Here is a 14,662-nt window from a genome sequence, read left to right on the forward strand (position 1 = left end):
TCTGACAAATTTCTGGGCTTTTCCTTGCAGCTGGTTTCCATTTCTGCTCCCAATATTTGTGTTTGTTGCGTATATCCCCATGTTCATGTTGCTATATATTATCAATGTGTAATGTATTTAGAATATTTTTTACCATCAAACTGTTTGTGGCCCGGTTTAAAGTCCCAATCTGAGGAATTTATGTTTTGACTCTATGTAGCAGCCATGTGGTCCACAATCAGTTTAAACAATTAGTTGCAGTAGAGGGTCTCTTTAAAGTGAATAAAAGACTGACCAGCAGTGCAGATTTTTGTATTTTTTTTCTTTTTGTACTGACCTATATGCAGCACAAGGTTACATACCTGTGTTTACAGGCTCATTAAAAACAATGGACTGCATTTAGGTCAGAAAAAAATGGCAAATGGGAGTTTTTGGCATCTGTGTGCAAGAACCCTTAATGTGTTAATGTTGGACTCCAGGCAAATATAAAACACAGTATATTGCAGTTGTGTGTTTCTGTGATAACAATTACATTTAAGGCTCATCCACATGGGCGCAGAGGCCAGTGCCGCATCCAAGAGTCATTTATTTATGCATCTGGAGCAAAGTGGAGCTGCATGCAGGCAGTCTATGTTAGTCAATTTAGACTAGAGGACCCCCCCCCCCCAGCATGCACTGGTCAGTGATGTCACAAGGGGGTGGTGCCACGATGTGACGTCGCCAGGGAGGGGGCCCATCCCTTACCTATTTAAGAAATGTCACTCGGCTTACAATACAGTTGGCAGGTGGCCATGCTCGGGGTTTATATTAAACTTTATTGCCTTAGATAGAAGAAGCATTTGTTTAATGTATGTTAGCCTAACATTGCAGTTGCAGGCAGCCACTTAGATTGAAAGAGTGTAATTGTTCTTTCAATGTTAGGCTAACATAAATTAAACAAATGCTCCCTAAATCTAATGCCCCGTACACACGAGAGGAATTAAGTCTGACAGACCTCCAAAGGAGTTCCGCCGGAGTTCCGCTGGAGTTCCGACGGAGTTCTGGCGGACTTTTCGACCAAACGGACTTGACCACACACCATCACACCAAACTCCGACGGAGTCGAACGTGATGACGTACGACTGGATTCGACGTAGGAAGTTCATAGACAGTAGCCAATAGCTGCCCTAGCGTCGGTTTTAGTCCGTCGGAGTAGCACACACACGAGCGGATTTTTCAAAGGGGACCGGGTCCGGCGGAGTTCCGTCGGGAAAATTTAAAGCATGCTTCATTTCTAAAGTCCGTCAGACTTTAGCTTCGCTAAAGTCCGTTGCAGCCCACACACGATCGGATAGTCCGCCGGACTCAGTCCGTCGGAGTTTGGATGTCGAAAAGTCCGCTCGTGTGTACGGGGCATTAGGCACTAATATGGTATATATTCTTCCCGACTGACTTTTCAGCGGAGTTCCGATGGACTTCCGAACGAACGGACTTGGCCACACACGAACGGACTAAGTCCGTTCGTAAGTCCGTTCATTTTGAACATGATGACATAAGACGGGACTGAAAAAGGAAGTTCAATAGCCAGTAGCCAATAGCTTCCCTTGCGTCGTATTTGGTCCGTCAGACCAAAACACAGACGAATGTTTTCCCGATAGGAATTGAGTCAGTCGGACAAATTTGAAACATGTTCTATTTCTAGGTCCGTCAGATTTTTAAAATGAAAAGCGATCGGATTGGCCCACACACGATCGGATTGTCCGATGGACTGATTCCGTCTTACCTAGTCTGCTGGAAAGTCCGGTCGTGTGTACGCGGCATTAGTGTCAGTGTGTTTTAGGAAGGGCAGAAAAAAAAAGAGCAAAATGTGCACTATTGTTTCTGGGCTCTACTACGAGTACAAACAACAACTGACATACACATATGTGGTATCACTTCAGCCATCAGGAGCAGGAGAATTTATTTTGCATTATACTTTGGTTGGGGTTAGGTTATGGTAGTAACAAGAAATATACAGCTAAATTTAAAAAAAAAAAAAACTTTTCTTACTATTTTAGGCCAGTTTTCCTTTGATAATAAAAAATAAATAAATCAGGAGATATCCATACCATTTACTATCAAATGAAAGCTCAATTTGTCCTGAAAAAAACAAGGTATAATCCACCTGGATTGTGATGATATGTACGGTTTTACTAATACATGTAAAAATTGCAAAATTGTGCTTAGGCATTAAGATTTGTTAGGTGTGAAGGGGTTAACCTGCCCACAACAGTGTGCTAGTGTGGAAATCAAGGGCTTAAAGTAGGCTGTGAGGAATACAGTGCTCTGAAGAGTGATCTAAATGTTGATCTCTCTTCAGAGACCAAAGCTTGCGTGAATGAGCCCTTACAAAGAAAGTGGAGTCACCCTGCTGGCTGTGCTGTCGGGCAGAGGTGTATGAATTCCAAAAGGGGTTGTAGCGAATTACAAAACATTTGGCAGATAAAAACGTTCCCATAGATGTATTTAACTGATTACCTGGAGTTCAGTGAACTTTTACCGCTTTCTTTACTGTTAATAACCCCTTCATGACAAAGGTAAAGCAAATCTATACCCCTAAAACCAGTTTTGCAACTTTGGCGTGTGTTAGTAAAACTGTACATATTATCGCAAACATTTAGTGTATCCAAGTAAATCATACTTTGTTTGGTAATGGAAATCTCTTGACTTTTTTTTTTTTATATTCAAAGCAAAACTGGCTCTAAATAGTAAACAAAATACACTTTTTTGAAATGTAGTTGTATGTTTCCTGGCATTATCATGACCAACCACTAAAGAACAACCCACAATAAATTATTTGTTGTTTGTACTCATAGAAGGGCCTAGAAACAGTAATGCACATTTGGCTTTTTTTGTATCCTACCTAAAACACTGATCATGACTTTTGACCCTAACCCTGACACTGACCTAGATTAAGCTATTTTATCTTTATTTTATTTTTTTAATCAACTTTTTTTATTTATTTTTTACAAGTTTCTCCTTTAGTTTACAATTCATCTTTTTCTCCATTCAAGAGGATAAACAGTACAGAGGTGGGCTGTACAGTTACTGATTACTGTGATAGCCAATCACAGGCGATCATGTGATCAAGAGCCAGTCCTCCTGATCATTACTTGGAGCTGTTGGTGACAGCTTGGTTTCTGTGTTGGCAAACACAAACACAGGTATGCAGCTTCATAGAAGAAGACCCACGCGAATGAGGCTGCATATATCCATGCATTGCAAAGGGGTTAAAGAAGAAGTCTCGCTTCTAATTTTATAACCCCCCCCCCCCCAGATTTGCATGAGAACAGCGACACTGACCTACGCTCAAAAATGAAAGAAAAAGTTCCTCTGCTCCCACCTCCTGGGCCCCTCTGTTGACATGATGGGGCCCAGGAAAATGTAATTTAAGCCTTGGTAAGCAAGTAGGAGTGGGGGTGTGGGGGTGCGGTCTAGTAAAATCAATTTATTATTATTTATTTATTTATTTAAGCAGAGTTGCATGGAAGCATAAAGTTGCCTGGTCCCTCTTGTTCAGCTGATGAGACCTGGGCCCAGTACAACAGGACCAGTTGTACTGCCTTTTCTGCAGCCCTGTGGCTCATATGCAACGAAGGGATGAAAAAAAAAGTAAAAAATAGTATATTAAGCTAAAGCCATTCTGTTAGGGTTTACATTAAACTTTACAAAGAGGTATAGCAGTATACCAAGTGTGCACAGTAATCTCATCCTTTGACCCTGATATTAATCTTTTTGTGTTTTTACAGGATAGAAATCTTTCCCAGAACATAAACCAGATGCAGATTTCTGTCAGCGAAGATGGTAACTTTCTAATTTTTTATTGTCTATATTAATTCTAGGAGAAGCGTAGGCTAAATAGGTTTGAAATACACATATGTGAGCAGTTTTTCCTGCCAAATAAATATGTTGTCCTTCTGAGCCTGTTTTCTAATCCAGGCACTCCTGCCAAACACTACACAAGGTCCTGATCATTTACGGCTCTTCTCTGTAGTCTAATGCTGCGTACACACGGGCGGATTGTATGGCGTACTTAGTCCGTCGAAACACATTCCAGCGGACAATCCGCTCGTGTGTGGGCTTCAGCGGACTTTTTCAGCGTGCAGTCCGGAGTACTAAGTATTTCGGTTTTTTCGAAATTCTGTCCGTCGTACTTTGGTTTCAGCGGACAATACGGTCGTCAGTATGCTAGTTCGACGGACTAAGAATGGCGCATGCCCAGAAAGGATTTACACGGCAGAAGGGTGCTTTGCTGTGTCTTGGACTTCCTATTTCTAGTCCCGTCGTACGTGCTGTACACGTCATCGCGCAAGCTTTCGACGGACTGTTTGTGTATCCGTGTGTGGTCAAGTCCGTTCAGTGGAAAGTACGACGGACTGTCCGTCGGATTGTATGACGGACTAAGTACGCCATACAATCCGCTCGTGTGTACGCGGCATAAGCAATCCAGTATGATCAAACTTGTGCTTGGATAGTGAAGGTCGACCCTGGGATCTCCCCTCCAATCAGCAAGCTAAAAAAAAATTAAATTCACAGTGTTGTGCAATGTAGGAAAGAAAGATGCTGGCCCTTCCTCCTCCAGTTTGAGTGCTGGTACTCTGTAGGGTTGCCACCTTTTCTTCAAGTCAAACCCAAACACTTTAGCTGCGCACAGCTATTTTTTTTTTTGTAGTATAAACGATATATATATTTTGCCATTAAATAAAATTTCTAATCATATGAAATTGTTAACAAGAGTCCCCCTTTTATATCAGAGTCCACAGAGTTCACCTTTTACATTTGAACTCACAGAGTTCCCTTTCACTGTAAGGGGAGACTCTGCAGACTCTGATGTAACGAGTAACTCTGGGGACTCTAACATATGGGATGCTCTGGGAACCCTGATTTAAGGGGGAACACTGAGAACTTTGATGCACAGAGAGGACTCTGATGTAAGGGGGAACACTGGCCTCTGGTGGAAAGGGGAACTCTGATGTAAGGTTAACACTGTGGCCTCTGGTGTAAAGGGGAACTCTGAGAACCCTGATTTACCTTAGTGTACTTACTCAGAGGCAGGAGAGAGAATCACAGATAGGGCTAGATGGTGAGCTACTCACCCATTGGCAGCTCTCATCCAGATTAGGGATGAGCTCAGGCGTGTTCTCATGGACCACATGCAGAGCCCGCCAGGAAGTTGGCGCAGCCAACAGTCAGTGAGACATTGCCCCGATGTGCGGCTGCAGAGATCGGGCAATGTCTCACTGCCTGTGAGCCTACTTCCTGACAGGCTCTGCACGTGGTCCATGCGAACACGCCGGAACTCATCCCTAATCCAGATGTATCTGTGGCTGCTGGACTTCAAAATTTCCTGCCCTAACTTTGCTTTTCTGAGGCAGAGCGCCGGGGATTGGAGTGTGGGGCAGACACAGAGGGGTAGGGACGGGAGGAAGAGGTGCAGATTGAGCCCTCTCTCCTCTCCCGTCTGTGTGTTTGGGGGGGAATTGTTAGTGCTGGCTTTGGGCAGCATGAAAGACTGTGTGACAGACACTCTCAACTTAGATACCTGCAGCCAGCAACCCTGCTGGGAAGCCATAGAGTAGTCTTAATAATGTGTCCGGGTTTCAGGCATTCGGAAAACCCAGACGCATGATTCTCGGACAGGTGGCAACCCTAATACACACTGGGGGTTGATTTACTACAACTGGAGCGTGCAAAATCTGGTGCAGCTTTGCAAAGAAACCAATCTGCTTCCATTTTTTTTTGTGAAAGCTTAATTGAACAAAATTAAGTTAAAAGCTGATTGGCTACCATGCACAGCTGCTCCAGATTTTGTACTAGTTTTAGAAAATCAACCCCATAAGGCTTGTTTTGGTAAGCTCAGACTGGTTTTGCAAAGCCATACATGTCTATGGGAATGTAAAGTATTCCTGAAGCAGGTTAGAAATAGGTCAAATGCATCTATCAATAAATGATCTCAGAAGCATCTCAAAGCTGATATCATCGATGCAAGCCCAAAGTCCTTCAACATGGGCCCTTAAAGAGACCCTGTCACCAAAGGGTTGCTATAAGCAAAGAGGTTACCCTGTAAAAACATGGGCGCACTTTTTTTTTTGGTTTACAGATCTGAATGCAGCACAATTTAATTTATCTTTTTGCACAGCGTGTTTTGTCCCATAGAAATCAATGCACTGGATTCTGATCTGTGAAAAAAATGCTGGACAAAAAGTGCTGCAACACTGTTTTGGTGATCTTTGTCCTGTAACCTCCAAACCTTTTTTATTTGAGGTATAGTACTTATCACATCAGAAATATACAAGCATATACTCAATCATCCAATAAGGGCCTGTTCACACTGCCCTGCAGCCCATACCACTGCTGCCCACACAGTGTTTTGGGCTGCAGAGCCAATCAGTGGGGGCAGTGCGACATGCGTTTTATCTTTCCCCCTTTTTAACAGAATGTTTATATGAAGTGTACAAAGTGACATATTCATATCACTGCACAGTGTGTAGTGTGCTGCATTTGCTCTGTGGTGACATACAGGACCATACAGAATGGTACAATGTTGTTTTCTCTGTGTTATTACAGTTGGCTGCATTTTTCCATGAACAAAACCGCAGGTAACTGCTCATAGTGTGAATGGGCCCTTACGGTTAGGTAGCTGATAAAATGTCTACAATGTAGTAGTGATAAGATAAAGTAAATCACAAAAAGATAATTTTATACTCAAAGTAAAGTAAAAAAAAAAAGTATACAAATAACATATTTGATGCTTAACCCCCTTCGAACCATGTAACACATATATGCCGCAGCAGGAAAAGTGGGCTTTAGCCCTAATTCACACTGACAGCGGGAATGAAATTGTGCGAGTTCGGCCGAACTTGGACAATTTCATTTCCACATGTCAGTCCCAACTTTGGGGCCAATTTCGGAGACATCTGTGCGGGTTGCCGCACAAATGTCCATGGAAATCACACCTGAAATCTCCAAAAAGTAGTACAGAATCTACTTTTGGGAATCTGTGCGGTGCCGCAAAGTCGGCGTCACAGCGATTCAGATGATGTCATTGCCTGCAATTGCCCGCTGATTTGGCATGTGATTTGACATGTCAAATCGCATGCCAAATCGTTCCAATGTGAACCAGGGCTTAAAAGCTCCACACATATGCGTCAAAGGCGGCCTGAGAATCTGTGCTGAGAGCGTGCACACTGTCTGAGGCATCTCCAACAGCTCTCTGTCACTGCTTCTCATTGGGAGCTAGTGAGACAGGCTCCCTATTAGGAATGGGCTCAGGCGCGTTCGAATCGTAGTCCCAACCCACCTAAGCAATCCTGCCAGGAAGCCCTCAATGCACACTGCCAATGATAAGCAGTGAGGCGTTTCCTGGCTGCAGCTGCACATACACATGCTGCCTATGATTGGCAGTGTGCCGTGAGGGCTTCCTGGCAGGTAGGGATGGGTTCAGGCATGTTCGCACACTCCACATGCAGAGCCCGCCAGGAAGTCGGCACGGCGCTATGCTAATCACAGGCAGTGACACATTCCCCTGATGTGCGGCTGCAAAGATCAGGCAATGTTTCACTGCCTGTGATTAGCGCAGCACCGTGCCGACTTCCTGGCGGGTTCTGCACGTGGAGTGTGCGAACACGCCTGAACCCATCCCTACTGGCAGGATTGCTTAGGAGGTTTGGGACTACGATCCGAACGTGCTTGAGCTCATTCCTACTCACTATCATGAGACCACTGTAGGACCCCAATCACAGTGCTCACATTATGTGGTCCTGGCATTAAAGCTAACTTAAAGCAGAACTAAACCCTTCTATCCTTTTTCAGCCAAGGAAGCTCCCATCTTCCCCTCTGTTTGATCTGCAATTGACCTGATGCTGCACATGTGTTCAGTTATGACACCAGCCATTTGATGGAATGACTGTTTAGTTGAGAGCACAGGCAAATGTGACAGTTAGCATTCTGACATGCCAGGAATGTAACTTTTTTTGAAACCGTTAAAATGATGGGTTTAGTTCCATTTTAACCACGCTGCACACTGATATATGTCGGCACAATGGCAGCGGTGGGCAAATGGGCATACCTGTACATCCCCTTTAAGAGGTGGGGATAGCAGGCTCATGCCCGCGGGACCGGTGGACTCGATGTCGCAGAACGGGGAAGTGCCTATGTAAACAGGGCATTTCCCCGTTCTGCCTTGTGTCATGACAGAGATCACTGCTCCCTGTCATCGGGAGCAGTGATCGCTGCCATGTGACTGGAAGCCCATCCCCTCCCTAGGACACACTTACCCCCTTCATCACCCCCTGGTGGTTAACCCCTTCACTGCCAGTGTCATTTACACAGTAATTAGTGCATTTTTATAGCACTGATCGCTGTACAAATGACAATGGTCCCAAAATAGTGTCAAAAGTGTCTGATATGTCCACCATAATGTCGCAGTCCCAATAAAAATCGCAGATCACCGCCATTACTAATAAAAAAAAAATAATAATAAAAATGCCATAAACCATCCCCTATTTTGTAGACGCTATAACTTTTGCACAAACCAATCAATAAACACTTATTGCGATTTTATTTTTTTTACCAAAAATATGTAGAAGGATACATATCGGCCTAAACTGAGGTAAAAAATACTTTTTTTCCATATTTTGGGGGATATTTATTACAGCAAAAAGTAAAAAATATTGTGTTTTTTTCAAAATTGTCCCTCTTTTTTTGTTTATGTCGCAAAAAATAAAAACCGCAGAGGTGATCAAATACCACCAAAAAAAAGCTCTATTTGTGGGATAAAAAACATCAATTTTGTTTGGGTGCAACATCACATGACCGTGCAATTGTCAGTTAAAATGACACAGTGCCAAATCACAAAAAGTGCTCTGCTCAAGAAGGGGGTAAAATCTTCTGGGGCTGAAGCGGTTAAAGGCCCCTGGGTGGAGGCAGCGTGAAGAAATAATCAAGCAGTTTACAATTGGTGAAATGACAAAATATTTACGACATAGCAATGACACTGATGAATTAATCGTATCACCATACCATTACATTTGCTATGTAGTAATCCTTTTTGAATAGTATCTGCGACTATCGTTCAGTAAGATGTACAGAATTGTTTTGGATTGATGTACAGAATTGTTTTGGATTGTTTGTAGTGCTTTATAACAGGCAATCATATTCTATTTTTACTATACGGAAGAATGAAAGGCTTTTTGATTGGCGTCTCTAGTGCAGCGTAGACATTAAATCATTATTCCCTCGCATGCCAATGTTTTTCTTGCTTCCTTCCAGACTTGTATCTCGATCCTGAAAATCTGCCAAGCTCGGTGCCAACATCGGCTCAGGACTGGTACAATAACATCTCCTCCCCAGATGTGTTTGTAGCTACAGCTAACCCAGTCGGCCCTGATATTTCTCCATATGCACCATACCCAGATAATACCGGTAAGAAATACAGCACTAAATACACCAATTCACTGAGCTGGCATAGGAGATTGTGGACTGTTATAAAACAAATACTAGCACGCACAACCTAAATCTAAATTCCCAGAGTAATCAGTAAGTAGTCAGGAAGCTGCCAACGTAAATAAGTGATCTCGACACAAAACTAGTATTAAATAATATTATGTGGCTCTACCTTATCTATATTAATATATAACACAATTATAATAAATAATCAATAATCATTAACTTGCTTGTCTGAATGAGCCCTAAACATTAACAGAAAAAATATATAAATTTGCACTTAACTTCAGCTGCCTGTACCTCTGGATGTACTGATCAGATTTTCCTCATATCCTCAGTCTGAATCCCCCAGCCCATAGCAGAGTCCACAATCTTAGTATTAAATAATGTTATGTGGCGCTACCATTATCTATATTAATATATAACACAATTATAATAAATAATCAGTAATCATTAACTTATATAATAAAGTGCATATAGTGAGATAAAGTTCAGAAATGTGCAAACGCAGCTCCAAAATAGATGTGCACATACACAGAAAATACTATGCAAATAGCTGATAATAAAGTGCAAAAATATGACAATAAAGTGCAAATACAAATATAATCAAGAATATCAAATGGATAAGCATGTCCACTATTTGATCAACCTTTACTTCGCAAAATGATCTAAAAATTCATATTGTGAATACCAGTACAAAATAAATAAATAACAAGTCCCAAAAGTCTATTTGTGGTGCATTCCACTTCAAACTAGTGCAAAAAACATCCGATGTACGTGTTCACAAATGATCCGGGGTGCGCCCCTTGTTTCCCCCAGCCTCTCACCTCCAGAGAAGGCCACCAAGGGCCATACAGTGCTGTATGAAAAAATGGGGGAGGATCCACTCCTCCAATAACGCTCGGTAATAAGCTGGCCAATAATTTCTTATCCTCTGCTCCTGGGTTCAGCCCGTTATACACCAATATAGATCATCCATATTCATGTTCTCCTAATCACCGGGGGAGAGAAGAACGAGTGTTCTCACAAGTGTAGTGACGCAACGCGTCAGGGAGGAGTCAGGTGTTATGATCGTCACTAGGGATGAGCTTTGTGTTCGAGTCGAACATACGTTCGACTCGAACATCGGCTGTTCGCCCGTTCGGTGAATTCCGAACGTTATGGGCCGTTCGCGCCAAATTCGTGTGGCGCTCACGGCCCACAATGCACTGCGTCATTTCACAGGAGGGCCCCTTCCTGTGCCCACCCAGAGTAACGGTGAGGACTTATAGTGTTGTGGCACCAGCACCACAACCACCAAAGGTCAATTTTTCTACCACTGTTCAACAATGGCATGTAATTACAATTCTTGATATAATCGTTCACAGCAGGGCGCTCCAGCGCCCACCAAGAGTCACTTTGAGGGCTTACAATGTTGTGGCAAAACCAACACCTTGTTCCGCCATTTCTGCAGAGCATATAGGGCAGGCCCCTACTTTCAAACATCCAATTTACAAACATCTCCTACTTGCAAACGGAAGGAGACAACAGCAAGTGAGATGAAAAAAGATGGACGACAAAACAAATTATACAGGGGTGATAACCCTTCCCTATGTTTTCCAAAAAGCTTAAAAATAGTTTTTTTGACTGGAGCTACACTTTAAAAATGTACCAGTTGGGGGGGGCGTGTCCGGCAGCCGACCTGGAAGGACGCACGTTGTGAGTGCTCTCCTTCAGCCCGCCGCTACAAGGCACTTATTCGGGGACTAACCTGCGCCTTATGGGGAGATCACGGGCCACTCGTTCCTCCTCACTCCGGGGAACGCCCCAGCCTCCGCCGGGACCCGCCACGGCCTTTAAAAACTACTTTCAGCCGCCCGAGGCCTTGCCGGGCGGCGGATGCAAGATGGCGCCGGGCGGAGCCTCTGACCTCTGACCCCTCTGACCTCCGGACGGATGCCGCACATCAGCCCCCGCTCCCCCTGGAGCCCGCGGGGGAGCGGGAAGCCTTCCGTCACCCCTCGGACCCGGCTCTGGACTGCTGGGAGGCCCCGGATGGGCTGGCCAGGGATCCACTCCTGCTAGGCCGCAGCGACAAGATGGCGCGGATCGGGCGCCCGACGTCCTCCCAGGTATGCCAGCCTTCTCCCCTGCCTGCAACCGCACAGCCCCTGTCCCGGCCTGCCTCCTCCCGGGACGCTTTGCAGGGTAGGCAATGCACAGGAGAGGCCACCCAGGGTTCCCCATCTTCCGCTCCCCCCTCTGTGCTCTGGGGGGAGCAGGCCGCGGATCCACCACCCCCCCTGCTGTATACCCAGTGCTCAGAGGCCTTCCCCCGCCTTCTCCGCTCAGCTCCTCTCCCGAGCACGGCCCTCAGCTCATCCCTGTCCCCCACATCCCCGGGCATCTTGGAGGACTCTCGGGAGTGCTCGGACTGTCCCCCTAGTGGGGATGCTGGAACGCCCCTGGCGACTGTGGGGGGGCCCCAGTGACAGGGCCGCGGCCTGCCTCTCCTAAGGCGCAGAGGCCCCCTCGTTCTCGGGACTCTAGTGAAGTCAGGGCCCGTTCAGATGTCACCCCCTCCTATGCCCAGGTGGCCCGGGCCCCTGGCCGCCTCCGAGGAACTGCCCAACTGGACCCCTCACCCTGCCCCCCCCATGCTACCTCCTGGGCTGACCCCGGGGGACCTCTGCCATCGTGGCCCCCCTCTCCCACCCGGGAACTGCAGCGGGGCGACCCGACTCTCCATTCTCCGCCCTCCTTGTCTTCATCTCAATGCCATGAGGCCGTCCGTCCTGACTGGCAGATATACCTGCAATCTATGCCGACGAAAGAGGACTTTAAACAGCTTATTACGGAGGTTCAGGCCACTTGCCGCGCTGAGATCCAGTCCCTGCACACTGGCCTCAAACATCTATCTGACCGTGTGGAGATGGTGGAAGAGGAGGTCCAGGAGACCAAGCTGGCGGTCCACCGTGTTCAGGTGGAGACCTCGGATCACCGTCTCCTGCTTCGGGATATGCAACGCCAAGTGGAAGACCTCGACAATAGGGGCCGCAGAAACAACATTCGCATTCGCGGCCTGCCTGAGTCGGAGGGCGCCGAGGACCTTCAGTCTTCACTGCAAATGCTATTCAACGAGATGTTGGGGGAAGACCCGGTCAAGCACATTGAAATGGATAGAGCCCATCGGGCCCTGCGACCCAAAGGCCCAGCCTCCAAACCCAGGGACGTTATTTGCAGAATTCACTCCTTCCCGCTCAAGGAAGACATTATGCGCAAGTCCCGCACCATCCGAAATCTGGCCTTCGATAACTCACCGATTCAGCTTTATCCGGACCTCTCCTGGATCACACTCCAAAAACGGAGGCTGTTGCAGCCTCTTCTCAGAGCCCTGCAAGATAAGAAAGTTCTATACAGATGGGGCTTCCCCTTCAGCCTGACCGCGAGACACCAAGGAAAATCGGCAACTCTCCGCTACCCGGAAGATCTTGTCCCCTTTTGTGACACTCTCGACATCCCTGTCCCTCATCTGCCTGATTGGGATCTGGTCGCCTCTCCCCCTCCGATGCCGGTGATCTGGCAGAAAGTCCCTTCGGCCAAACGGCGCAAAGGCCCGGATCCCCACCGTGGATCACCCAAGCGCGACTGAAGTACTGGCCCTGTCCAACGGACGTCTCCCCTCTACGGTTTTTCTTTTTCCCCTATTTTTTGGGGTTTTGCTGCTTTTTTCCCCGATTGCCGGAGCTACATGTTTTTCCAGTTTTCATTCCTCGGGCTGGCCTAGGTTGAGTCTCGGACCGGATCGACTCCCGGGTTACTGCCCCCTCCTGTGGTTTTCCACTTGTTGGTTCCTTTGGTGGAGTGGACTGTTGGTGCCTCCCTAACCCGACTTTTATTTTATTTTTGGGTTGGGGAGCCGATAAGGAACCGTGCGGATCCGGTGTCCCTATAGGACCTCCGGACCCGTTATTTGACAATGTTTTCTTTTATTTTGTACTGTGTTTCTTTCTCTCTTTTTTCCTCTCTCTCTAGGCTCTTTCCTCTTCTTGTTTCCTCAGAAGTGCCATGCCAGTGGTCCTCTCGGTTGCCGTCTCTCCTCCGGTGGTCGCCGCTCCTCCCGAGGCACCTGGGCCTCCAACAGACCGAGCTAAGTATGCCCTATGCTCTACCCCCACTTGACCATGGCTAAGATCCTGTCCCTTAACGTTCATGGCCTCAACTCCAACAAAAAGCGGCACCTGGCACTCAGGGAGTTCCGACAGGCGGGAGCGGATATAGTAATGGTCCAGGAGACGCATTTCAACCGGGGAGACTCCTTTGCGTTTGCCTCCAGGCATTTCCCTCAGGTTTACCAGGCCTTCAACCCGCGGAAGAGAGCGGGAGTAGCCATTCTTTTCCGGCAGGGAGTTCCCTTTACCTGTACCTCCGTGCACCTTGATCCACGGGGCCACTACATTATACTCCGTGGTCTGTGGCGTACGCAGGCACTGACCCTATGCGTCCTCTACGCCCCCAATGCCCATCAACATAAATTCTTATCTAAGGTGTTTTCCCGTTTGTTTAAGACACCCACCGGGCTCCTGGTGATAGGGGGGGACTTCAACCTTACTCAGTCCGCACTCCATGATCGCCTGGTGGTGGGCCTTCGGACGCCTCAGGCTAGGACCCTGAGAGACTCCAGGCTCTTCCGCCAAATTACCAGACGGCGGGGTCTTTTTGACGCCTGGCGAGCTTTGCACCCGCAAGACCGCCAGTACACCTTCTTTTCCGCTCCCCACGGCACGCACTCGCGCATTGATAACTTTTTTGTTAATAACACGACACTGCGGGCAGTCCAATCTGCAAATATACTCCCCATCTCCTGGTCAGATCACGCCCCCATAACTTTGACTCTAGCGCTAGACTCCCCCCTTTATAAGCCCTGCACCTGGAGGCTGAATAATTATCTCCTACAGCATGCTCCGGCAAAGGCAGAGCTGGAGTCTTCGCTCCGGCACTACTTTGTTGAGAACGACACCCCAGACATTTCACTTCCTACCCTTTGGGCCGCCCATAAGGCTGTCATCCGGGGGCGCTGTATAGCTCTGTCTTCAGCCTTGAAGCGGGACGCACAGGCCGCCAGGTTGCTGGCGGAAAAGCGACTTAAGACCCTTGAGGCCCGTCTCTTGGTCTCCCCCTCCGTCCCCACCCTTAAGCAAATCGTCCAGACTAGGCAGACACTTCGGGACCTGGCGTTGGG

General features: G+C 46.9%; 1 protein-coding gene and 1 long non-coding RNA gene across 3 annotated transcripts in view; one reads left to right on the forward strand and one right to left on the reverse strand.

The window, feature by feature from the left end:
• LOC143933963 (uncharacterized) overlaps positions 1-1,342 on the reverse strand; it is a 286,424-nt gene extending 285,082 nt beyond the window's left edge. The window contains exon 1 of the long non-coding RNA XR_013263178.1: positions 974-1,342. This is a non-coding gene — a long non-coding RNA (uncharacterized LOC143933963). The remainder of the gene's footprint in view (positions 1-973) is intronic.
• The window catches only part of LOC143933962 (interferon regulatory factor 3-like), a 61,095-nt gene that overhangs the window by 19,852 nt on the left and 26,581 nt on the right, over positions 1-14,662 (forward strand). The window contains exons 5-6 of one of the 2 annotated variants that reach the window (XM_077457176.1): positions 3,747-3,801; positions 9,268-9,420. In XM_077457176.1, the coding sequence (XP_077313302.1) occupies positions 3,747-3,801; positions 9,268-9,420 (208 nt within the window). The remainder of the gene's footprint in view (positions 1-3,746; positions 3,802-9,267; positions 9,421-14,662) is intronic. The other variant, XM_077457177.1, reaches the window with a different exon arrangement.

The sequence above is a fragment of the Lithobates pipiens genome, unplaced genomic scaffold (assembly GCF_037356315.1).
Source record: "Lithobates pipiens isolate NorthernLeopardFrog02 unplaced genomic scaffold, aLitPip1_a1.2 Scaffold_27, whole genome shotgun sequence".
In the NCBI taxonomy this organism is placed as follows: domain Eukaryota; kingdom Metazoa; phylum Chordata; class Amphibia; order Anura; family Ranidae; genus Lithobates; species Lithobates pipiens.